General features: G+C 49.1%; 1 protein-coding gene across 1 annotated transcript in view; it reads left to right on the plus strand.

Annotated features, from left to right (window-relative positions):
- Positions 1–22931, plus strand: part of Ubr4 (ubiquitin protein ligase E3 component n-recognin 4) — a 111757-nt gene that overhangs the window by 63043 nt on the left and 25783 nt on the right. Inside the window, exons 60-83 of the mRNA XM_051170919.1 lie at positions 296–470; positions 1756–1852; positions 2404–2511; positions 3389–3505; positions 4402–4611; positions 6317–6466; positions 7882–8109; positions 8797–8875; positions 9283–9528; positions 10104–10266; positions 10638–10788; positions 11733–11818; positions 13066–13153; positions 13374–13567; positions 16073–16312; positions 16638–16776; positions 17472–17597; positions 17705–17833; positions 18532–18875; positions 20317–20407; positions 20875–20959; positions 21101–21228; positions 21735–21864; positions 21954–22111. Of these exons, the coding sequence (XP_051026876.1) occupies positions 296–470; positions 1756–1852; positions 2404–2511; positions 3389–3505; positions 4402–4611; positions 6317–6466; positions 7882–8109; positions 8797–8875; positions 9283–9528; positions 10104–10266; positions 10638–10788; positions 11733–11818; positions 13066–13153; positions 13374–13567; positions 16073–16312; positions 16638–16776; positions 17472–17597; positions 17705–17833; positions 18532–18875; positions 20317–20407; positions 20875–20959; positions 21101–21228; positions 21735–21864; positions 21954–22111 (3662 nt within the window). The remainder of the gene's footprint in view (positions 1–295; positions 471–1755; positions 1853–2403; positions 2512–3388; positions 3506–4401; positions 4612–6316; positions 6467–7881; positions 8110–8796; positions 8876–9282; positions 9529–10103; positions 10267–10637; positions 10789–11732; positions 11819–13065; positions 13154–13373; positions 13568–16072; positions 16313–16637; positions 16777–17471; positions 17598–17704; positions 17834–18531; positions 18876–20316; positions 20408–20874; positions 20960–21100; positions 21229–21734; positions 21865–21953; positions 22112–22931) is intronic.

The following is a 22931-nucleotide window of genomic DNA, read 5'->3' on the forward strand; positions in this document are numbered from 1 at the left end:
TTCAGTTGTCACATAGTTCAAAAAGAGCAGTGATATTTATAGTGGTTTTTACTACCTACCTCCTGAGGGAATGTATGATAAGCCAGCTGGTCTCCAGCACTGCTGCTATGGCGTTTGCATATGCTAGCAGTTTCGTAGCTGAGGCTGAGGCCAGTTTTGCAGGTTGCACAGGTGAAACCTGAAAGGGCACTATGGGCCCTGGACCATACCAGCCAAAACCAATTAAAATCTAATATTTTTCCCATCAAGGCCAGCCTTGGGAGTTGATGTCGCTTCTTAAATCGTTTCCTTCCAGTGTCTGGCCGGAGCAGTGCATATGGTGACGCCACAGCTGAGGGCCATCCGGCTGGACCAGGAAGCGTTAGCTCAAGCACAGGCGCCATCAGCACCACCACTGGGCACCAGGAAGGAGACGGCTCTGAGGGAGAAGGGGAAGGGGAAGCTGAAGGAGACGTGCACACTAGCAACAGGTCAGGACCAGCCTGTCACTGTCACCAAGGCATTTCAGAACTGGGAGATGGAGGGGTGCTAAGAGTGTGTGTTCCCAAGTAGCAAAGGAAATGAAAGCTGCTGGTTTCCCCTCAGGCACTGCTGACATGGGGCTGTGGGGGTGGGGTGTTGTGGCTCCCAGCATGCTTTGGGAATTGGATTGTGCTGCTTTGTCTAATGTCTGGCTGGATCTTCCGGCCTTGTGGAAGGCACTCAGTTGGCTGCATTCTTTTTACTTAACACTGTATTCCCTTTCCAGTGTAAGATAATTCATACAGCTGTTGAGGGCATGAATTGTATTTGTCTTACTTAAGCCAAGCCATGAAGATGCCTGGTCACAGGTTAACCCTTCATATCTCTACACTTGGTTTGCCAATGTTTGTTGAGGAATTTTCCTTGTCACTGTGCTTATTTGGCCTCATAAAATGAGTCCGACATGCTTCAGTTTTCTTTTTCCTTAAAGAATTGTATTTTTAGAAAAGTTCACCAGTAAAGATTACTCTGCATTTGGATTTTCCTTAAGGGAATATTTTTTTTAAACACAGAATCTTTTTTTGTTGTTGTTGTTTTTTTTTTTTTTTTAATGTAGTAGAGAATTATTTCTGGTGTTTTGTTTTGTTTTTGTTGCTGTTGAGGTTTTTTTTTGTTGTTTGGCTTTTGTTTGTTTGTTTGTTTCGTTTTGTTTTGTTTTTTCAAGATAGGGTTTCTCTGTATAACCATGGCTGTCCTGAACTCACTTTGTAGACCAGGCTGGCCTCGAACTCACAGAGATCCACCTATCTCTGCTTACCCACATGCTGGGATTAGAGGTGTGTGCCACCATGTCTGGCTTATTTCTGTTTCTTTATAAGTCAGTTTTGGCATTTTGTGTTTTATGTACAATCTGTTCATTATATTGAAGCTGTCAGTTTGGGGCATAAAGTTATTCATAATACTTTTTAAATATAATAATAATAGTAGTAGTAGTAATAATAGTAATAATAATATCATCATCATTATTATTGTTTTGCTCTTGTGAGGATCTCACTGAGTACCCACACCTGGCTGAACTGAAACTCACTAGAGCCCAGGCTGGTCTCCTTTCAGACTCTCCTGCCTCAGTCTCCTGGGTGCCGGGATGAATCATAGGGATGTATGACTGTGCCTCGCCTTACTTGCTTAACATGTTAGGCTTGCTCCTCATCGGCTTCAGTGGCAGGAGCTATACTTAGCTGGGTCTTGTTTGTATGCCTCTTCATGTTTCCTATATGTTCCGTGGACTTTCAGGCTACACATGGTTCGCCTGATGCTGTTGGAGAGATTATTGCAGACACTGCCCCAGTTGCGAAATGTTGGAGGTGTCCGAGCCATCCCATACATGCAGGTATCCCTCAGTTCTCTTGGATTACAGTCGGGCTACCCCTGGGCAGCAAACTTCTTTTTTGGGGGCCTCAGAAGACTGGTGTTAAGGTCACAAAAGGATGGCTTGCAGCCTGAGCTGCAAGTTGCAGCTCTTCAGGTTAAAGCTGTGGTTAGGGGGTGCCCATGGCTATCTAGCTAGGTAGTTGACAGATCTAGGAGGAAAAGACTGCCGGCACCCAGGCAGTGTTGTCTCTGCCTGTCCTACGTACTAGAGTACACACTCTGCTCTTTAATTCTTAGATCAGTACTATGTCTTCTTTTACGCCACCGTGATTGTCATGTTACTCAGTTATTTTTACAAAATTTATGTAAACCCTTTCAGTAGTGCCCCAAATGGCACAGGTGAGTTTTACAACCCTGGGCATTTAAGCTAGGGCAGACCTGGAATCTGGAACACCCTCCTGCATCTCAGCCTGGAGCAGAGAAGTCAGCAAGGTCAGGATTACTTCATGACACTTGTGTGCGCAGCCGTTCTGCCTTTGGAGATCCCTCTGGTCACTCTCTGCCTCCTAGGTCATTCTGATGCTCACTACAGATCTGGATGGAGAAGATGAGAAAGACAAGGGGGCCCTAGACAACCTGCTCGCCCAGCTCATTGCTGAGCTGGGCATGGACAAAAAGGTAAACTGGGAAAATGTGCTGTGTGGCAAGCAGGGATTAGCTGGGGAAAGGTGTGACACGTGGAAAACGAGGTAGTGTGAGAGCGGCTTCGCCAGGAGTCCATCTCAGGCCCTTCCTTGGAGGAGCTTCTCTGCGTTCTAGTTTTACTTGAGGTGCTGCGGCAAAAGGGGCGTTACGGGGAAAGGAGGTTTTTAGCTTACAGTTAGGGTACAGCCCATCACTGCAGCAAAGTCAGGGTGGCAACTGGACTCGACAAGGTGCAGGCAGATCCCATTCAGAAGCAGAGGAGAGAATGAACGGCCACATGCTGGTGCTCAGCTAGCTTCCTCTATTCTTAGTCCTGAGTACAGATCTCAGGGACAGTGGCTGATACCCACTTTCAGCCTAGGTCTTCCCACATCAGTTAAAGCAATCAGAACAGTCCCCCACAGTCATCCGCACAGAACAGCTGGATCAGTAAATCCCTCTCTGAGACCCCACCCCCACCTCCCAGATTACTCTAGGTTATGTCAAGTTGACAGAACAACCATCACAAGGTAATGGCCCTCTGTGACCTCTAGTTCAGGGAACTCAAAATAGTGAGTGTAGTCCCTACCCTGGTGTGCTTTTGGATCCTGAGTAGAAATGACAACCAGGACAAAGTCTGTGCACGTGCGCCCTGTGCCCTTTTTATAGCTCAGCAAAGTAAAAGTAAAGGCATTAAATTCATTGTTTAGATCTTCCCATGGCCTCTGAGTGCAAGGGCATCCATTGCTCCAGGTGTAACCACAGCCACACTGGAGCCTGCTTCTCTCTTCAGTGCTGAAAGGCATGTGGGGGAAGTCTTATTGGAGCTTAGAGGAAGCATAGGTGTCTGGGCGTCTCCTTCTGCCTGCAGGATGTCTCCAAGAAGAACGAGCGCAGCGCCTTGAATGAAGTCCATTTGGTCGTAATGAGACTCCTGAGTGTCTTCATGTCCCGCACCAAGTCCGGATCCAAATCTTCCATCTGTGAGGTATTTGAGCTTTGAGCTTATGGGTAGGGGCGAGGTAAGAGAATGGAGTGGTTAGCGCAAGGCAGAGGAAACTCCTCTGTTAGAATAAGACCATCGTCAGCTAGGAAAGTACAAGTCGTTCCCTCTTCAGGAACAGAACTTTCCCCCTTTTCGGAATCCCTTCCAAGCCTAGGTCCTTCCCCACAATCCCTCCAAGGAGGGGTTAAAGGGCTTGGAGGTTCCACTGTGGAAAAGCAAGGGCCTGTTCTGCAAAGCAGAGTGGCTAAGAGGATCCCAGTCTCTGTTGCTATAAGGTATGGTAATAGAGGAGAGAGAAAGCCAAGTGTGTGTGCTGAAATGAGATTAGCACAAAGCGGAGACGGGGAAAATCGGGGCTGAACTGCATCCAATCTTAATGAGCTTATGAGCTGTGGGGTTTGCTGGGATTTCCAAGGCTCTCTAATGGTCTTATGTACAGTAGCTTTGCTCCTTCCTGCTTCTTATGCATGCGATCGCTCACCCCATCTCCTTTGGAGGCTGGCTTTCTCAAGAGCCCTACTGGGAGGGGGAGGTTGCCAAGAAGAACCTGGAGTGAACTTTTTGTCTCTCCTTCAGATGAATGGCTGCTTGCTTTGCTTCAGCCTTTGGAGGGAAAGGTGGTCTTGGCTTCCTCTCCCTGGCTCAGAGGTGTAGTGAGGTCAGGCTGAGAGCTAGTATTTATTTTCTCTTAGATACAGTTGTTGCAAAGAGCTGGGTGAGCAATTGAGCCAGCTGAGAAACTTGCAGTGCAACACACTGATGAGTGTGTGTCTGTCCGGGCTGATCCTAAGACAGCTGTGTGGGGAGTGTCGCCTACCTGACTCAGTTCAGTTTTGCCAACACGGCCTTCCCTGCTCTGCGTGCTTTCTCCCTTTCAGTCATCTTCGCTCATCTCCAGTGCCACAGCAGCGGCCCTGCTGAGCTCAGGGGCTGTGGACTATTGCCTCCACGTGCTCAAATCTCTGCTGGACTACTGGAAGGGCCAGCAGAACGATGAGGAGCCTGTGGCCACCAGCCAGTTGCTGAAACCACACACGACTTCATCCCCGCCGGATATGAGCCCCTTCTTTCTCCGCCAGTATGTGAAGGTGAGGCCTCTCTGGTTGGAGGCAGCTCTTGGCTCTCCTCAGAGCCCTGTGCTCTGCCTTCCATAAGTGAGGCTAGGAAGACCAGCCTGAAGGAGCCACACAGGGAGGTCTAATCTCAGCGTGACATAATAGATGGCCGCTGCTCCCAGCCTCCCCTTGAGGGCTTCTGATTCCTGCTTCTTTGTGGAAGCCTGAGGAAGCGAGTGAAATCTATCACTTAATTTCACATGAAACCTTTTGGGAAATGATGAGGGTGTAACATTAAATAAGGTGCACATCCCATTTGCATGTCACATACCTCATAAACATGCTAGGTACTATGGGTTTCTGGTTAGATGAGCCCAGGAAAAAGAAAATCTCATGGAATCTTACCTACCAGCATGGGAGCATGGAGAGCTCCTCCCCAGCCTCAGCAGGCCTCAGCTACTGTATCTGTTCCATAGGGCCATGAGCACTGCTGGCTTGATGGTTACAAAAGGACTTGGTATAGTGCCTGGCACACACCAGCACATTGTCAGTGGTAACGGTGTTATACTTCACTCCCTTTGAGTCTAGTTAGTGGAGCCCGGAGGATAGACAAGTTGCCTGCTTCCAATAAGTGGGGATATAATAGGCAAAAAAAATGTCAGGTTTACCATGTACTTCTGTCTTGCTCTCTCTTTAAATAACTGGTAGTTTCATACAACTTTTATTTATTATTTACTTAATCTTAACGTGTGTAGGTGTTTCACCTGCATGTACATCTGTGCACCATGTGCATGCCTGGTCCCATGGAGGCCAGAAGAGGGTGTTAGATCACCTGGGACTGGAGTTACAGATGGTTGTGAGCTGCTATGTCGGTGCTGGGAATTGAACATGGGTCCTCTAGAAGAGCAGCCAGTGCTCAGTCATTGAACAGCTGTCTCTCCAGGGGAAAAATTTTTTAGCAGGGCCTGAAGAGATGTCTCAGCAGTTAAGAGCACTCGCTGTTCTTGCAGTGCACGTTCTGTTCCCTGTCACCTGCAACCCCAGTTTGCAGGGATCCAGCACACTTTTCTGGCCTCTGTAGGCACCCAAATACATGTGGCATTTACACAGGCACAATTTAAAATTTGTTTTTTAAAATTGAGAACTGGAGAGATGACTCAGGTTAAGAGTACTTGTTGCTTTTGCAGAGGACCTGGGCTGTTTCCACCACCCACATATTGGCTCACAACCATCTATAACCCCATTCCAGGGGATCCAACAGGCACACACATTGTGCACATATATGTATGCAGGCAGAACAGTTATACACATAAAGTAAAATAAGTAAATTAAATCAAATCAAATTTGTATTGTAATTAGAAAAAAATGTGTGTATGGGTGTGTACATGTACACCCCACATTGCACGCTCTTCTCTCTCTCGGTCTATCGTGTGTGGGATGTCCAAAAGTCAGTTTTTTTTCCATTATGTTGATCCCAGGGACCAAAACTCAGGCCAGGTGACAAGTGCCTTTATCTGCTGAGCCATCTTGTTGCCCAAGTGTGAGAGCTTTTATGGCCATATGCTGCTTCTGCTGTCATCCATGTATGAGCTAAGGTGTCCTCAGGAGCCTAGGCTTCTCTGTAAGGGAACCCTGACTCCATATCTAAAAGGCGTCCTCATGCTCAGTGATTAGCCTTTTCCCAGTTGTGGTCCAAAAAGATGGTGAGCCCTAGTTCTCATGGTGATGTCCTTCCCAGGGGCACGCTGCCGATGTGTTTGAGGCCTACACCCAGCTGCTCACAGAAATGGTGCTGAGGCTCCCCTACCAAATCAAAAAGATTGCAGACACCAGCTCTCGGATCCCTCCTCCTGTCTTTGATCACTCCTGGTTCTACTTTCTCTCTGAGGTGAGTGACGCTCTGAGCAGGTGCTGTTCCAGGAGAGTAAGTAGTGATTTCCCCTTCGTGAGCTGTTTTCTTTCTCATCTTCATTCCGCTCACTCAGCTCCAGCTCTTACCCCTTTCCCGTGTGTTGTGCCGTGACACTCACTGGGGCATGTGTATCAAAGCAGCCACTGGCTCTCGTTTCTGTGTCTCTGTAATGTCTCCATGGGGTTGGTAGCCAGTTCAGTCCTTCAAGTCAGTCAGGAGGATAGAACACGCATTGCTTCTTTCCCATGTTGATGCAGTAAGGAGACTGGGTGACTAGTGAAATCTCTCACCCAGATACAAGGACATAGAAAGGGAACACTGACCACACAGACACCACCAGCAGCTCCACCAGGAACAAGAGGCCCAGCATCTCGGTTGCAGCTCTCTGGTGCCTTGTAGTTCTTAGGAGATGCATTGTAGACCTGGGTATGGAGAAAAGCTGCTACGAGAGCCCTTTCTAGTTCCTCTGTGAACAGCTGTTGCTGGATCTTGGGCATTGAGAGGGGCTGAGGCAGCCCATGCCTCCTGCCTTCAGCTTCCCTCTAGGGTACCCACCGAGTGGCAGACACTAAGAAGGAGGGTGCAAGCACCAGGGTGCAGTTGAGGTTGCCCGATTCTAGTCAGGCCTCACAGCAGAGTATGGTGAAGTGATTTGGAGCAGAGATGCTAGTTTAACCAGTATAGTAACCCAAGATCAACTCTGGGAAGATACAGTGTCACTTGGGGCCCCTGTCCCTTTTCCCAGCTCCTTATCTGAAAAGTAGAGTTGAATGTTTCATACTGGGCTGATGTGGAGGCCAGCTTCCTTATAGATCCCTAGGTGCTTGAGAAGAGGAATACGAGTATTTGGTTGTCTCCCCAGCCCACTTAAACATTTTCCTTTCTGTGTTAGGTCCTTTTGATACTTTTAAGGAATTCTTGAGTTCCTCAGAGGCCACTGTGGCTGGGAGTTTACCCATTTGGTCATTGGTATCCATATGTCCTGTATCCACAGATATAACCAACTAGATAGATCAAACATATACCAAAAATTTTAAATTTTTTAAAAAGCTAATATTTGCAAACATTTCTTGCTAGCATTGCCTGAAGAGCATAGTGTAACCACTTACAAAGCATTGCCAGCATGGTAGGCATTGTGAGTTATCTAGAGGTCTTCATTGCTAGGAGGCTGTGTTATCCGCACTACAACACCATCTTACGTAGAGCACCAGCACCCACAGCCTCCGGCAGTCTACACCACCCAGGTCCCTGTGGATGAGTGTGACTTGGCTTGTATTCTCTTAATGTTTTCAGTAGCAGTTTGTAAAAAACAAAAACAACCCAGGGCTGTAGCTGCCAGTGTAGCGCTTTCTGTCCCTGAATAACACTGACTTTGGTGTTTGTCTCTAAAGTACCTAATGATCCAGCAGACCCCTTTCGTCCGCCGTCAAGTCCGAAAACTTCTGCTGTTCATCTGTGGATCAAAGGAAAAGTACCGACAGCTCCGAGACCTGCACACCTTGGACTCACATGTGCGTGGGATCAAGAAGTTGCTAGAGGAGCAGGGCATCTTCCTCCGGGCCAGTGTGGTTACAGCCAGTTCTGGCTCTGCTCTGCAGTATGACACGCTCATCAGCCTGGTATGTGGGCTAGGATGGTAGGGCTAGGGGGGCCATGTGACAAGGAGGCACTGGCACAGGGCGGTGAGGGTTTTACATATTTCAGAGAATACCATGTCCTGGGTCAAGCACGGGCACTTGAGGGTCTGGAACTTCCTACCGGAACCACCAGAGGTTCCTCACTTGTGAAGTGGATGAACTGAGCATCTTACCAGGGTCATTCGTTCACATCACAGATAGGATCAACCTAAGTACAACGGGTACATCTGGGTTTTGTCCTTAAATACTAAAGAAGCTTTAATATAAGCATGTTCTGCTGCCTAAGGACACTGAACTTGGGAGAGCAAACGGAGTGTTTTACATTTGAGCACCTTATCTGTGGTATTAAGAATGGCCTCACTTGCTCATTTAATGTCCTTGTTTTAATAATGAAAGAAAGGAAGTGGGTTGTAGCTTCTCAGGGCGTGGCCTTCCTTTGCTTTAGGTTTCCCAGGAAACTGAAGGGGGTGTGTGGCAGGAGGGGGCAGGGGGTGGAAGCAGATAAGCATTGTGTATAAGCAGCAGGTATATGTGGCCCGGCTCCTAACCAACCCAGAGAACACCTGCCTCACATGGAAGACCAGGGTTAAGCCAGTACCACACACACAGCAGCGGGTGTTATTTCACAGATAGATGGCATCACTCATCTATGGTTGGCCCCTGTTTCAGATGGAGCATCTGAAGGCCTGTGCAGAGATTGCCGCCCAGCGAACCATCAACTGGCAGAAGTTCTGCATCAAAGATGACTGTAAGCGGTCCTCCCTGGGTTGCCACTGTGACCTCTGTGGAGAGCACTCTGTATTAAGCTATGAACTGGCACTGGAGACACAGCCATTAAAAGAGAACGCAAACGAGAACTTGAGTGATGAGGGCTCCTTGTCAAAACTTGGGCTTCTCCAGGAGCCAGGGCAGGACTTCCTGGCCGTAGCAAGTGAAGCCATGGAGAACAGAGGAGTGTAACTTGTTTACTCAGGGCATTAGGGGCTGGATCCCCTCTGTGTGTAGTCACCCCAACCCTTTGTGACCACTCCACTGCTTGAGGTAACATCTAGCAGAGAGAACTGGGGGAGAAAGCCTTCTCCCATCCCACAGTCGAAGGCTCAGGCTTTAAGTAGCTCAGTCACTCCGGGGCTGACTTCCCCTTTCTCCTCACAGCTGTCCTGTACTTCCTCCTGCAAGTGAGTTTCCTGGTGGATGAGGGGGTGTCCCCTGTGCTGCTGCAGCTGCTGTCCTGTGCTCTGTGCGGCAGCAAAGTGCTCGCAGCCCTGGCGGCCTCCACGGGCCCCTCCAGTGTGGCTTCCTCCTCGGCCCCTGCTGCGGCCAGTTCTGGACAAGCCACAGCTCAGTCCAAATCTTCCACCAAGAAGAGCAAGAAAGAAGAAAAGGAAAAAGAGAAAGACGGTGAGAGTCACTGTGGTCCTGCGATAGGTGCTTTGCACTTCCAGAGTGTATTACTCACTTGCAGATGCTGAAAGGCTTTCACCCTTGTGCATCCACGTGCTCTCTGGTGTCTCCTGGTCATAATTTTCATTCACGGCAAAAGGGACACCTTAACTGTGACTTTCTGAGTTAGAAACCGGAGTGGCCAGGATGCACTGAATGTTTATAGTACTAAAACTGCGTAGCCACCCAAATATACTGAGGGTGCTGAGCAGCCCTTCCCCTTTTTGGTTTCCCCTTTTTGGTCCTCGAAGACCTGAGACAGATGATCGTAGGCAAAAGAAACCCTGACTTACTTAGCCAGCCCTGAGTGAGTAAGAGCAGCTCTGACCGCTGCTGTAGCTGTTGGCCCGGTGCCAGGCTTACTGTACTGGACTTGGTGGTAGTGGTGTGGTGGTCAGGCTGTACATGCAAGGAAGTTGCTAAAGCCCAGCCATTTAGCAGACACTTCATGACCAGATAGATTTCCTTCCTTTCCGCCTGGTTGTAAGACCCCAGGCCCCCTTGGGTGAGTTGGTCCTGCCCTGATGTTGCAGGTGAGAGTTCGGGTAGCCAGGAGGACCAGCTGTGTACGGCTCTGGTGAACCAGCTGAACAGATTCGCAGACAAGGAGACCCTGATCCAGTTTCTGCGCTGTTTCTTGTTGGAGTCCAACTCTTCCTCAGTGCGCTGGCAGGCCCACTGCCTGACGCTGCATATCTACAGGTGGGCCGGGGTGGCTCTGGGGCGGGCAGCTCTGGGCTCAGATTACATGCTCTTGGTCACTCTGCCAGTACCTGGGCTTATCTCAAACCTTGGAGGCGTCTTTGTTGACCTGTCTGCTTTGTAACTATTAAGCTGATGCCCTTGGTGGGAGACAGTGTCCACTCAGAGGGCTGTGCTGAGGAGCTCCTAAAATGACAGGTGGCTTGTGCTCTGGAGTAAGATTGGATGAAGGCAGTAAATTGTGCTACATCTGTTAGGATTGTCAGGAGCCACAAGGCCCATGACTGACTGACTGTGGGAGGAGACGCAGTGAAGACGGTTTGGGGCCATGGTGGTGAGAGGCCCCACTCATTGCTGCCATTTACCTACAGAAACTCCAGCAAGGCTCAGCAGGAGCTCTTGTTAGATCTCATGTGGTCTATCTGGCCAGAACTCCCAGCTTATGGTCGGAAGGCTGCCCAGTTTGTGGACCTTCTGGGCTATTTCTCCCTGAAAACTGCACAGACAGAGAAGAAGGTAAAAGAGAAGCCCCCACTCCACTTCCCTTCCCCCATATGGAATCTTTTCTCTTGAATGAAGACCATATCATGGCCATCTCCACACACCGAGTCTGTTTTGGACTATCCAGTGTTAGTTACATTTGTGTTACGTAGCATTACAGTGTTGTGTTATTGTTGAGGGTAATTTGTCTTTCTTCAGTCTAAATGGCTGGCACAGAAGTAGGTCACACAGGAAAGGAAAGGTCCCAAGGTCAACCTTGGGAAGGAAGTGCTGCTCATGGAGCTAGGCGACCTGTTTGGGAGCCAGGAATACTGCTGCAGCAAGATAGCCGCTGCCCACTTAAGATAGCCACTGCCCACTTAAGATAGCCATTGCCCAGCAAGATAGCCACTGCCCACTTAAGAGTGAGATAATCAGGAACTGGAGAGATGGCTCAGTGGGTAAGAGCACTGATTGCTCTTCCAGAGGACCTGGGTTCAATTCCCAGTACCACATGGCAGCTCACAACTGTCTATAAATCCAACATCTCAACACCTACAGACATACATGCAGGCAAAACACCAGTGCACATAATATAAAAATGAATTGAAAATAAAAAAGGTGAGATAATCTTTCTCCAGGTGGCAAAGGCTGCCTGGTGCCGAAGGGCTGTGGGTGCTTATGAAGAGGGAAGACTCTATCAACCAATTGGGAATTAGGCCTTTCTCCAATAGGATTTAGATTCTATTAATTGACTGATGTGGGAGTATGTAGGGGTGAGGGTGGGCATGTGCAACATGTGTGCGTGTGAAGGTCAGAGGGCAGCTTGCTGGAATCAGTTCTCTCCGGTCATGTGGCCCTGAGGGTGAAAATCAGATCACCAGGGTTAGTGGCAACACCTCTATTCCTGAGACATCTTGTGAGCTCGGGGCTCAGGTTTTTAACCAGCATGTTTATTTCTTTTCTGAATTCTGTTTCAGTTGAAGGAGTATTCACAGAAGGCCGTGGAGATTCTGAGGACTCAAAACCACATTCTTACCAACCACCCCAACTCCAACATTTACAAGTGAGCTGTGTTGCCTGCTGCTACACGAGGAGCAGTCGCAGTGTTTGGAGTAGTTGTTGGCTTATTGGAAGTACTTGTGCATGAGCTGAGGGGCCCTTGGGTGTGGTCACCTTCGGCTCTCTCTTATGGAGCCAAGGCCTTTGAGCTCTGGGAGCCACACAAATGTAATTGCCAAATTCAGTTCGATGACAGTAATAGCAATAGCAGAAGAGCTGATTTCAAGAACTTAACGTAACAAGATATAAGTTTGCAGAGAAGGCTTCTTCCTCTTTATTAAAAGAAAAAGGAACCCCCCACATGTATACCTGTGATGTCTGGGGGCTTGCATGCTGTGGCACACACATGGAGGTCAGAAGTCAGCCCTATGGAGCCAGTTTCCTTTCCTCACTTTTATGGCGGTACCAGGGATTGAACTCAGATTGCCACCCTTCCTCAGCAAGCTGCTTTCCCCTCTGACTCATCTTGTCAGCCTCAGAAAACTTTTTTTCCCGTTTTCCCCATGGAGACAGGGTTTCTCTGTGTAGCCATGGTTGTCCTGGACTCACTTTGTAGACCAGGCTGGCCTCAAACTCACATCGATCCGCCTGCCTCTCCTAGTGCTGGATTGCAGGCCACTGTGCCCAACTCTCAGAAAAACTTTTAAAAAGAGGACATTGCTTAAGTTTGTGGTTTATTATGCTGGCTTAGTAGTAACTGTTTTTAAGTGTGCATTTGTATATAGTTTGTGTGTGTGTTCTCTGGTGTGCGCACACATGGACAGCATATAGAGCCCCAAGGCTCTTTGGTTGCTCTCCATCCTGTTTGATGAGGTGGGGCCTGCAGCTTGCTTTAGATCCCATCTCTGCTCTCCAAGGCTAGAATTGTGGACAGTGCCATCCATGCACAGCCGACATTTAGGTTGAATCTGGGGATCTGAACTCCAGTCCTTGTGCTTACGTGGCTCCTTACGTAGTGAGTTCTAGAAAACAGCTTTATTGAGTATTGTTTATATAGCACGAAGTTTTGTCTATTTTAAGCATAATTTAGTAATTTTTTAAATAGTAAATTTGATCATGATTCTTCTGAGTGAGGTTTTAATTCCTTTCAGGATTTGCACATCAGCTTAGAAGTAGGAAAACCTGAGGCGATTATTTGACCTCTCTTCCTGTGCCTACTAAGCCCACCTGAGCTGCAGTCCCTTTCCTTAGCTCACAGCGGGACATGGCAGAGTGGGAGATGGCTGATGCTGAAACTGCTTTCTTCCCCAGCACCTTGTCTGGCTTAGTGGAGTTTGACGGCTATTACCTGGAGAGTGACCCCTGCCTGGTGTGCAATAATCCCGAGGTGCCGTTTTGTGTAAGTAATATTTTGAGCAGGTCAGTCCTGAGCTTCTCATTTCCAAAGACTGTTACTATTCCTAGGGGATCCTCTCTCGTGGTTGCTGCCTGGCTGCACTTGCCACATTGAGGAGAAGCTTAAACGCCCCTGTGGGAGGAGGGGGTCATATTGATCGACTTTGAAGCATGTAGATGGACTGATGCTCATTGTGCTGTGTTTTGTGGACTCTTGTGTTTAGTATATCAAGCTCTCTTCCATTAAAGTGGACACGCGGTATACCACCACCCAGCAAGTTGTAAAGCTCATCGGAAGTCACACCATCAGCAAGGTGACAGTGAAAATTGGGGACCTGAAGCGGACCAAGATGGTGCGGACTATCAACCTGTACTACAACAACCGGACTGTGCAAGCCATCGTGGAGCTGAAAAACAAGTAGGAGCTTTGCAGGTGTCACCAGGGTGCAGAGCATCCTCTCAGCCACACCAGTGTCAACACAGGGACAGCAGTTCAGTAGGAGGTTCTGGGGCTGTTGACAGCAGTGAATTTTAAAAGCATTGCGTGCCTTTCTGGGGGCAATAAAAGTTCCACACAGCCTGCCCAGGGTAGGGGCATTGAAAGGGGGACTCCGGGGACTGGAGAAATGGCTCAGTGGTTAAGAGCACTGATTGCTTTTTCAGAGGACCTAGGTTTAATTCCCTACACCCACATGGCAGCTCACAACTATCTGTAACTCCTGTTCCCGAGGATCAGGCATCCTCACACAGACACACATGCAGACAGAACATCAATGTATATAAAAATATATCTTTAAAGAGAGAAAGAAAGAAAGGAAGGAGAGAGAGAAGGAAAGAATCAATATATTTAGCCAGGTATGGTGTTTAATCCCAGCACTCAGGAGGCAGAGGCAAGAGGATCTCTGTGAGTTCGAGGGCAGCCTGGTCTACAAAGTGAGGTTAGGACAGCCAGGACTACAAGAGAAACCCTGCCTCAAAAAAACAAAAACAAGCCGGGCGTGGTGGCGCACGCCTTTAATCCCAGCACTCGGGAGGCAGAGGCAGGCGGATCACTGTGAGTTCGAGGCCAGCCTGGTCTACAAAGTGAGTCCAGGATGGCCAAGGCTACACAGAGAAAACCCTGTCTCGAAAAAAACCAAAACAAAAACAAAAAAAAGAAGAAGAAAAGAAAGTAAAGTAAAAGGGGCTACAGGTTCTCTTGCCTTATGGAAAAGCTTGTGCAATGGAAAGTAGTTGGCATGGCAACATGCAGAGCCATGCATCTGCTCACAGAGCAAAAAGTACTCTTCTAGAGTCTTTCCACTGCATTTTCTTCCATTTCTGTGGTGCCTGCTTCCTTGTTTGTTCACATTGGGTCTTTGAAACCCCATTGTAGCCCAGCATCTGGGTTAGGCACTTCACAGGCCTAGTTACAGGCCTAGCAGCATTATGTTGACTTCCCAGGGACTAAGCATTTTGCCGGAGTCTTGGGTGTTACTGCTGAGCAGAGGTAGATGTAGCTGGCCTGTTAAGACTCAAGCGTTGCTGTGCACACGGAAGGCGGCTCACAGTAACCAGTGACTCAGGTTTCTGCCTAAAGTCTGATCTTAGAGAAATAGTTAGCCTTGAAAGGACTGCTGCCTGTGGATAGGACACCCCCTTGCCCACTGATCTTTTTCTGTGTTACTGATTAAGCACAGTGACTGGTAGAGTGGCTCCTCTCCCAGCTCTGCCCAGCCCTGTGACCTTGAACTGCTTCGTTTCAGTTTCTGTGATGTAGGATGGGGAGAAGTTCGTGCTCTCAGGGTCTGTCTCTAAGGGCTGGGAGCAGAGGCTCACACCTACTGAGTGACTGAAACGACGGAGTCTGACTTTGTGCTGTAAGCAGCCTACACTGTTAGCATCTTGTCTCTTTCCCCTTAGCGTGCTCCTCCATCCACAGCCAGACCCTGCTTCCTGTTGTCTATTGATGGCACTCATGGTTCCTTCTGAGACAGTCACCAAGATGAGCAGTCTGCTGGCCATTGTCCCTGGCTGTCTTGGGATAGTTGGCTCTACATGGCACACTTTTGGAGTCATGTTGTCTTTGATAGTAGGACTACTGTTTTTCTGGAATCTCAAGTTACAATAACTAAAAGAATTTTTGTGTTCTCTCCCACCCCCACCCCCTTTTCCTCCATCTCACCCCTCCCATGCACCTTTCTTGCTTTCATTCAAATTCATGGCCTTGTGTTTCTTCAGCTGTTATTGTATGTGTGCATGTGTACACATTTCTAAATATAAAACACAACATGTTCAGTCCATATAATGTTACTTGTATATAAGTGAGTTCAGGGCTACCACTTGGTACTGCATAGCCAGTTGGTGTGCTCTTTCCTTGGAAGACTAATTCTCCTGCTCTCAGCACTCCTTAGTTCCCTGTAGTTCTTTGTCTGTGGCTGAGGCGACCTTTCTCCATCCACCTTAGCATGTCTGTTGCGGCTGTCTTCTTGCAGCCATACTGGCAAAGCTTTGTGAGTGTAGCTTCTCTGACGTGTCTGAGAGGCAATCTCACAGTAAACTTCCTGTTCCTCTGGTATGCTCTTTCTGAGATGGTCCCTGAGCAGGGCTTGTGTTGTAGATGTCTCAGCTGAGACTGGGCTCCACGACTTTGCATTTTGACCAGCTGGGCTTTTCTGTACTGGTCTCTGTCTGTTGCAAAGAAAAGTTTCTTTGATGGTGGGATGAGGACTCATTCTCCTGGCTAGACCCTGGAGAAGCATCTGTCTACCTCCTTTTTTCAGAGGAAACCATGAGGGAATTTTTTCTTAGAATAACCACTTAATTTTCTTAGGAAAATACGCATGGTGGCCTTTCTCACACCTTCGATCAGTCTGTCATCACTGAGGGTCAGGTCGGAGGCGCCTTGGCTTCTCCTCTATATAGCTTTTGCCTTTTCTTCTAGGCCTGCCCGCTGGCACAAAGCCAAGAAAGTTCAGCTGACGCCTGGACAGACTGAAGTCAAGATTGACCTGCCTCTGCCCATTGTGGCCTCTAACCTGATGATCGAGTTTGCAGACTTCTATGAGAACTACCAGGCCTCCACGGAGACCCTTCAGTGTCCTCGCTGCAGTGCCTCTGTCCCCGCCAACCCAGGCGTCTGTGGCAACTGTGGCGAGAATGTATACCAGTGTCACAAGTGCAGGTAACTTGTCCAACAGGCCAGGGGCAAGCATGTTCTGTGTTCTCCTCTGTAGCAGTGTCCACATGGGTAAGGTCCCTATCTGGTGCCCTGTGGCTTAGAGGGTTGTGGGCAGGAGAAGTGGAGATGAGGAGGAGGGAGCAGAAAGGTGGTGTATATGCATGTGTTTGCTCTAGTTCCGGGCTGTTCGCATCATTCTTGTCTGTTGGTTATGGCCCCTTCAGTAATTACTGTAATTGTTCCCAGAATATAGAACGAACACAGCATCTCCTCCCCTCCTCTCACCCTAACCCTTTGTTCCCACTGACCTGAGCACTCGGTTCTTTAGGTCCATCAACTATGATGAAAAGGATCCTTTCCTCTGCAATGCTTGTGGCTTCTGTAAATACGCCCGCTTTGACTTCATGCTTTATGCCAAGCCTTGCTGTGCAGTGGATCCCATTGAGAACGAAGAAGATCGGAAGAAGGTAAGGCCGCATCTGGCCTAGCTGTCGGCCCCATCCCCACCCCTGCCCCCAGCCACCATGATTTGATTCTGAACTTTGGGGAGAGCTTCATAGTGAACTAAGCCTTTGACTCACAATTAATAAGTATCAGAGAAAACAGGCAAATATAGGCCAGCTTTTGGTAGAGCCCATACTGGCCATGATGTGCTGAACTCAAGCATAGGAACTGGAAAAGTGTTGTTGGTGCAAAATTAGCATCTTAAGGAGCAGGTCAATTCAGATGCAGAAGGACAGAAGGAGCCAAGTGGCATGCACACCTTTGTCCCACTGTCAGCTTCAGCTGGGTCTAGAAGTAACGGGCACTGGAGAGAGGGTTCTTGTTCAGGGTTATAGTGGGCGTTTGGCTTTCAAGTCAGAAGGACAAAAGTTCTCACAGCACTTGTGCTGTTTTGTGTCTGTGTGATCTGCCATGAGTCATGTCTTAGCACTGAGTTGTTTGCGTTCAGTCCGTATACAGTGCACATTGCCATTGTGACTGACGTGCCACCTCCCAGGGTTGTTGTGAAGGGCAGTGTTTGGAGCCATACGCCTGGTCCGTATAGGTCCGTATAGGGGACATGTTTCAGTAGGTGGCCAGCAGTTAGGGCTGTGGAGGGAAAACCAAGCTGAAGTCTTCTCTCCCCCTCCCCAAGTAAGTGCCTGTCTCTCTGGTCTAGGCCGTTTCCAACATCAACACACTTCTGGACAAAGCTGACCGTGTGTACCATCAGCTCATGGGACATCGGCCCCAGTTGGAGAACCTGCTCTGCAAAGTGAATGAAGCAGCTCCAGAAAAGCCACAGGTGGCCCCAGACCAGAGGGCATTTGGGTCAAGAGTGGAAGGAAGGCTGCCCTTAGTGAGGTCATCGCTAGGGTAGAAGGCCTAACTCTTGACCTCTTGGGCTTGCAGGAAGACTCAGGAACAGCAGGAGGCATCAGCTCCACTTCAGCCAGTGTGAACCGCTACATCCTGCAGCTGGCTCAGGAGTACTGTGGAGACTGCAAGAACTCGTTTGATGAGCTCTCCAAAATCATCCAGGTAGGCTGGAGTAGCTTGCAGGGGCCTTTGTGCTTTCTGAGCAGCACTCGCCCCATCCACACTCCCTTGCCAGTGGCCCAGCTGCTGCACCAATGCTCCTCCCACCCTAAGGTGACGGCCACTCGGCAGAAAGAGCTGTTTGCAGTCAGAAACAACACAATGCTGGTGGGATAAACCGTAGTAGACAACAAATCTCCGTTTAGTGGTAGGATACCAGGTTTCTAAAGTGAGTGCTAAGATTCTGCACCCTCTTCTCGTTTACAGGCTGGGGGTTCAGGGTACCCAGCTGCAGTTAGCCATGTTCTCCTTTCATGTTCCCATATGGCTTCCATGGGCAGGATGCTGGCCATTAGCTGTGGAGCCCCATCCTAGAAGAACAGCCAGAGGCCCTGTACCCCTAAGTTGCTGATGACCGTTGCTAAGATCTGACTTTCTAACCTGTTAAAACAGTGTTTGTGGCAGTGAAGAGTTGGAGCCTGTGATCAGCCTGGTGTCCAACTCTGCCCTTGACCTTGGTCCAGCCAGTCACTCTAACACCAATTTCCCCCTGTTAAATGAGGATGAAATAAATAACTGGCAGGGTCATTGTCAAGGATAAACTATATCATGCACATAAAATCGTTTTCATAGCAAACCACTTTTACTCTTTCTCCATTATTTATTTATTTTCCAATTTCTTTCTGTTTCTCCCTTCTTAGAAAGTGTTTGCTTCACGCAAAGAGCTGTTGGAATATGACCTACAGCAGAGGGAAGCAGCCACAAAGTCATCCCGGACTTCAGTGCAGCCCACGTTCACTGCCAGCCAGTACCGTGCTTTGTCAGTCTTAGGCTGTGGCCACACCTCCTCCACCAAGTGCTATGGCTGTGCCTCAGCTGTCACAGAGCATTGCATCACACTACTGAGGGCCCTGGCCACCAATCCAGCCCTGAGGCACATCCTCGTCTCCCAGGGTCTCATCCGAGAGCTCTTTGATTACAACCTCCGCAGAGGGGCTGCAGCCATTCGAGAGGAAGTCCGCCAGCTCATGTGCCTCCTCACGAGGTCAGAGCTTGCTCCTTGACGTCAGGGTGGTGGCAGCAGTAATGCTAGCTAGCGCTAGGGAGTGCAGAGTTGAGCCAAGTAGTTAGCTGCCTTATCCCAGCGGAAGTGAGGGAAGATGATAAATGGGCAGATGTGTGAAGCACCACTACCAGTTCCTGAGGGAACTTCCTGGGTCTTGGTGAGGGAGGATAAGAGGGGGTGAAGGAACACTTGGCCTCAAGAAAATCCTGAGGGGGGAGTGGGGGGTGGACTGGGCCTAGGATGAATGTTTAGACCCTGCTCAGAAAGGACCAGGCTCAGGATATGGTCCTTGTCCACATGCCTTGGACAAAAGACTCATCCAAAAAATACCATTACAGTGAATACCTTAAAGATACCTGATGACTGTGACAGTGGAAAAGTCAGTAATTAGGGGCTGGAGAGAGGTCTCGGGCTAAAAGGGCACATACTCCACTTAAAGGAGATGATAGAGTTCTGTTCCCAGTATCCACATTGGGCGGTTCAGTTACCTGTAGCTTCAGTTTCAGGGGACCCTGCATCCTCTTCTGGCCTCTGCAGGCACTATACACATGTTGCAGAAACCCTCACACAGCCTTGTATTCATACACTTAGTTTAAAAACAAAATATTTTTGAAATTTAAGTAAATAATAGCCCACATTGGTGAATACTTCCAAGTATTTATACCCGGTTTTGTGTCGACTGGTTGCTCTGTGGCATAAATTCTGGCACATCTTGAGTGCTGGGTGCCTTTCATATGCTGGACATGTAGTGGCTTACATTCTAGATGGAGATTGTTGCAATAAATAATGATAGATATGTTGAAAATAGGTTTCCCTGGCGGTCCCAGGTGAGGGGTGATACATGAGCACAGGCTTTCTAGAATGAGACTGTGGCTGCATGCGAAGAAGCAGCTCCTAGAGAGGCTGAGACAGGCGTGTCCCAGGATACTGAGAGTGAAGAGGCCTACAGAGCTGGAGAGAGTAAGGATTCGGGTGGTGTCCAGAGGAGGAAGGGGTGACCAGCGCTTCGGAAAGAGCAGCTCCTGCGGGGTCTTGAATGCTAATTGAGGGTTTGGGCTTTCAGGTCTGCAGTGCACTTCTTGGTTATTGTTAATACAGTAGAGACATCATTAGGAGCCAACGTAGATTGGAAATGGGGTGCTGTGTAGGACGTGACATGGGTTCCATGCTGAGAGATGGACCTCAGCCGTTCCTGGGCCTTGCTGCCCTCAGTGTAGACCCCCATGTTAATACTGTCTATCCTTCCTTCTATTGCTGTCCCTTAGAAAGAGCTGTTAGTCCCCTCCCATCAGAGACCCCTTACGATCCAAGATGTAGTTTTGTCCCTTGGGAAGAAGGTAGAAAAGTCTGGGCTTTGAGGTAAGAAGAGGGGCCTGGCATGCTCACTGTGACTAACAGGACTCTTACTTTGTTTCCCCAGAGACAACCCAGAGGCCACCCAGCAAATGAACGACCTAATCATTGGCAAAGTCTCCACAGCACTGAAGGGCCACTGGGCCAATCCTGACCTGGTGAGTAAACCAGCTGTTGTTTCTGACCTCTCTCTCTTACGGCCCTTTTGTGTCCCTGCCGCTTCTCCAAGCTAGTGTCAGAGACTGAAGTGTGGGGGAGAGTGGCCTGCTCGCAGAGTTCCCAGCTAGAACCTGTATGTAGCAGGATCTCCCACGTCTCCTTGTCCTGGTAGGATATCCATGGCTAGGGATTATTTTCATAAGAGTCCTATGATCAGTATTTACACCTCACCCTGGTCTCTAGACTCTTTTTTTCTTTTCCTTTTTTTGTTTTTTTTGAGACAGGGTTTCTCTGTGTAGCCATGGCTGCCCTGTACTCGCGTTGTAGACCAAGCCGGCCTCAAACTCACAGCAATCCATTTGCCTCTGCCTCCCGAGTGCTGGGATTAAAGGCGTGCGCCACCACACTTGGTGGTCTCTAGACTCTTAGGACCCCGCTGATTCTCCTCATCCTGTTCACTTTCCAGGCAAGCAGCCTTCAGTATGAGATGCTGCTGCTGACCGATTCCATCTCCAAGGAGGACAGCTGCTGGGAACTCCGCTTGCGCTGTGGTGAGCTTGGGACCGTCCTGGTGGGCGCTTGTCAGAGAACAGAAAGGTGCACTCCTAGTGCCTGGGCAAGAGGGGAGGATGATGAGATGTGGGCAGGAGGCCCGTGTGTACTGGTCATGACTCCTGCTCGTTCGTCCACAGCACTCAGCCTTTTCCTCATGGCTGTGAACATCAAAACGCCAGTGGTTGTTGAGAATATCACCCTCATGTGCCTGCGGATCTTACAGAAGCTTATTAAACCTCCTGCCCCAACCAGCAAGAAGAACAAGGTGCTGTGACTTTGAGGGTGGATTGGGGCGGTGGGGCGGCAGGGGTGGGGGGGATACCGGCATGGTCTCTGCGCACAGTACTCTGCTTCCTGAGAGTCAACTCACTGGCTGAGGCTTTAGTTTATTTTAGCACTAGTCCTTGCTTTCTTTAGTTCAGCAGAGGTAGATTGGGATTTTTGAGAAGTGTAGAGCAATATAAACTTAACAGTATGTTAGGTGTGTGTGTGTGTGTGTGTGTGTGTGTGTGTGTGTGTGTGTGTGTGTGTGTGTACACTTAATGATGTACAAACTTAATGATAGAAGAGCCTAGAGCAGAGCGAGGCCTTTGAAAAGCTGAAACAGATGGCCATGGTTCTCACAGGGTGTCATTTCACTTGGTCAGATGGGTTACAAAGAACCCATATTGGGGGCATCGGAATTGCAAGTTGTCTTTCATGTATTAGTAGCATTCCTAGCTGGGGCCCAGGTGAGTGGGCGAATTCACCTTGTGCTGCTCCCTCCCCCAGGATGTCCCTGTGGAGGCCCTCACCACGGTGAAGCCGTACTGCAACGAGATCCATGCCCAGGCACAGCTGTGGCTCAAGAGAGACCCCAAGGCATCTTACGAGGCCTGGAAGAAGTGTCTGCCTATCCGAGGTGTGTCTCTTCCCTCCCACCACTCTAAAACAGCCTCCGCTTCCACTGCGCTTTCATACTTAACCGCTGCCTGCCACCTTCACTTGCAGGGGTAGATGGCAACGGCAAGTCCCCCAGCAAGGCAGAGCTCCACCGTCTCTACTTGACTGAGAAGTACGTGTGGAGGTGGAAACAGTTCCTGAGCCGGCGGGGAAAGAGGACCACCCCACTTGATCTCAAGCTGGGCCACAACAATTGGCTGAGGCAGGTGAGTGCCCTCCAGCTGCCATAATCTGTACTGTTTCTCTGCTTCCCGTTTACTGCTGCTCACTTCCTTTCAAATAGAAGTTCTTGAGTGCAGCCATCCACCAACAGGACTGGTCAGAGCAGAGCTCTCCTTTTTGTCCTCTCTGACATCCCACCCTTATTCTGTCAGAGAAGCAAAGCAGCACCTGCATTGATTCCCCTGCTGCCCTCTGTTCTTTCCCTTCTTCTAGCTAAGTTTTAAAGAATTAACTTTGTGGCCAGGCCTTTGATCCCAGCCCCTGGGAGGCTCACACAGGCGGACCTCTGAGTGTAAGGCCAGCCTGCTCTGTGTAGCAAATTCCAGGCCAGCCTAGGCTACATAGTGAGACCTTGTCTCAAATCACCTCCACCCCTCCCCTCAAAGAAGTCATTCTGTGTTGTCTGTTGCTAAGCAAGAGATGTTACCCCACTGCCAGGTATCCCCAAGAAAGCCTGCCAAAGAGAATGCGTATTGGCTTTCCTCGCCCTCACTTGCATTTGGTACTGTTCTGGTTTCCCTTCTATTGCTGTGGTAAAACCCTGACCAGAAGCAACTTGAGAAGGCACAGATTTGGCACATCTAGGTCACAAGCCCATCATTGACAGAAGTCAGGCCAGAAACTCAAGACAGGAACCTGAAACAGCTTGCTGGCTTGCTCAAGGCTCATCTTAGCTAGCTAGCTTGCTTACATATAGCCCAGGACCACCTGCGTGGAGATGGTGCCACCCTGCTGTGCCCTCCATAAATTAGCAGTCCAGACAGTCCCCCACAGGCATCTCATAGACTGACCTGATAAAGTCAG

This window comes from Acomys russatus, chromosome 29, assembly GCF_903995435.1.
Source record: "Acomys russatus chromosome 29, mAcoRus1.1, whole genome shotgun sequence".
Classification (NCBI taxonomy): Eukaryota; Metazoa; Chordata; class Mammalia; order Rodentia; family Muridae; genus Acomys; species Acomys russatus.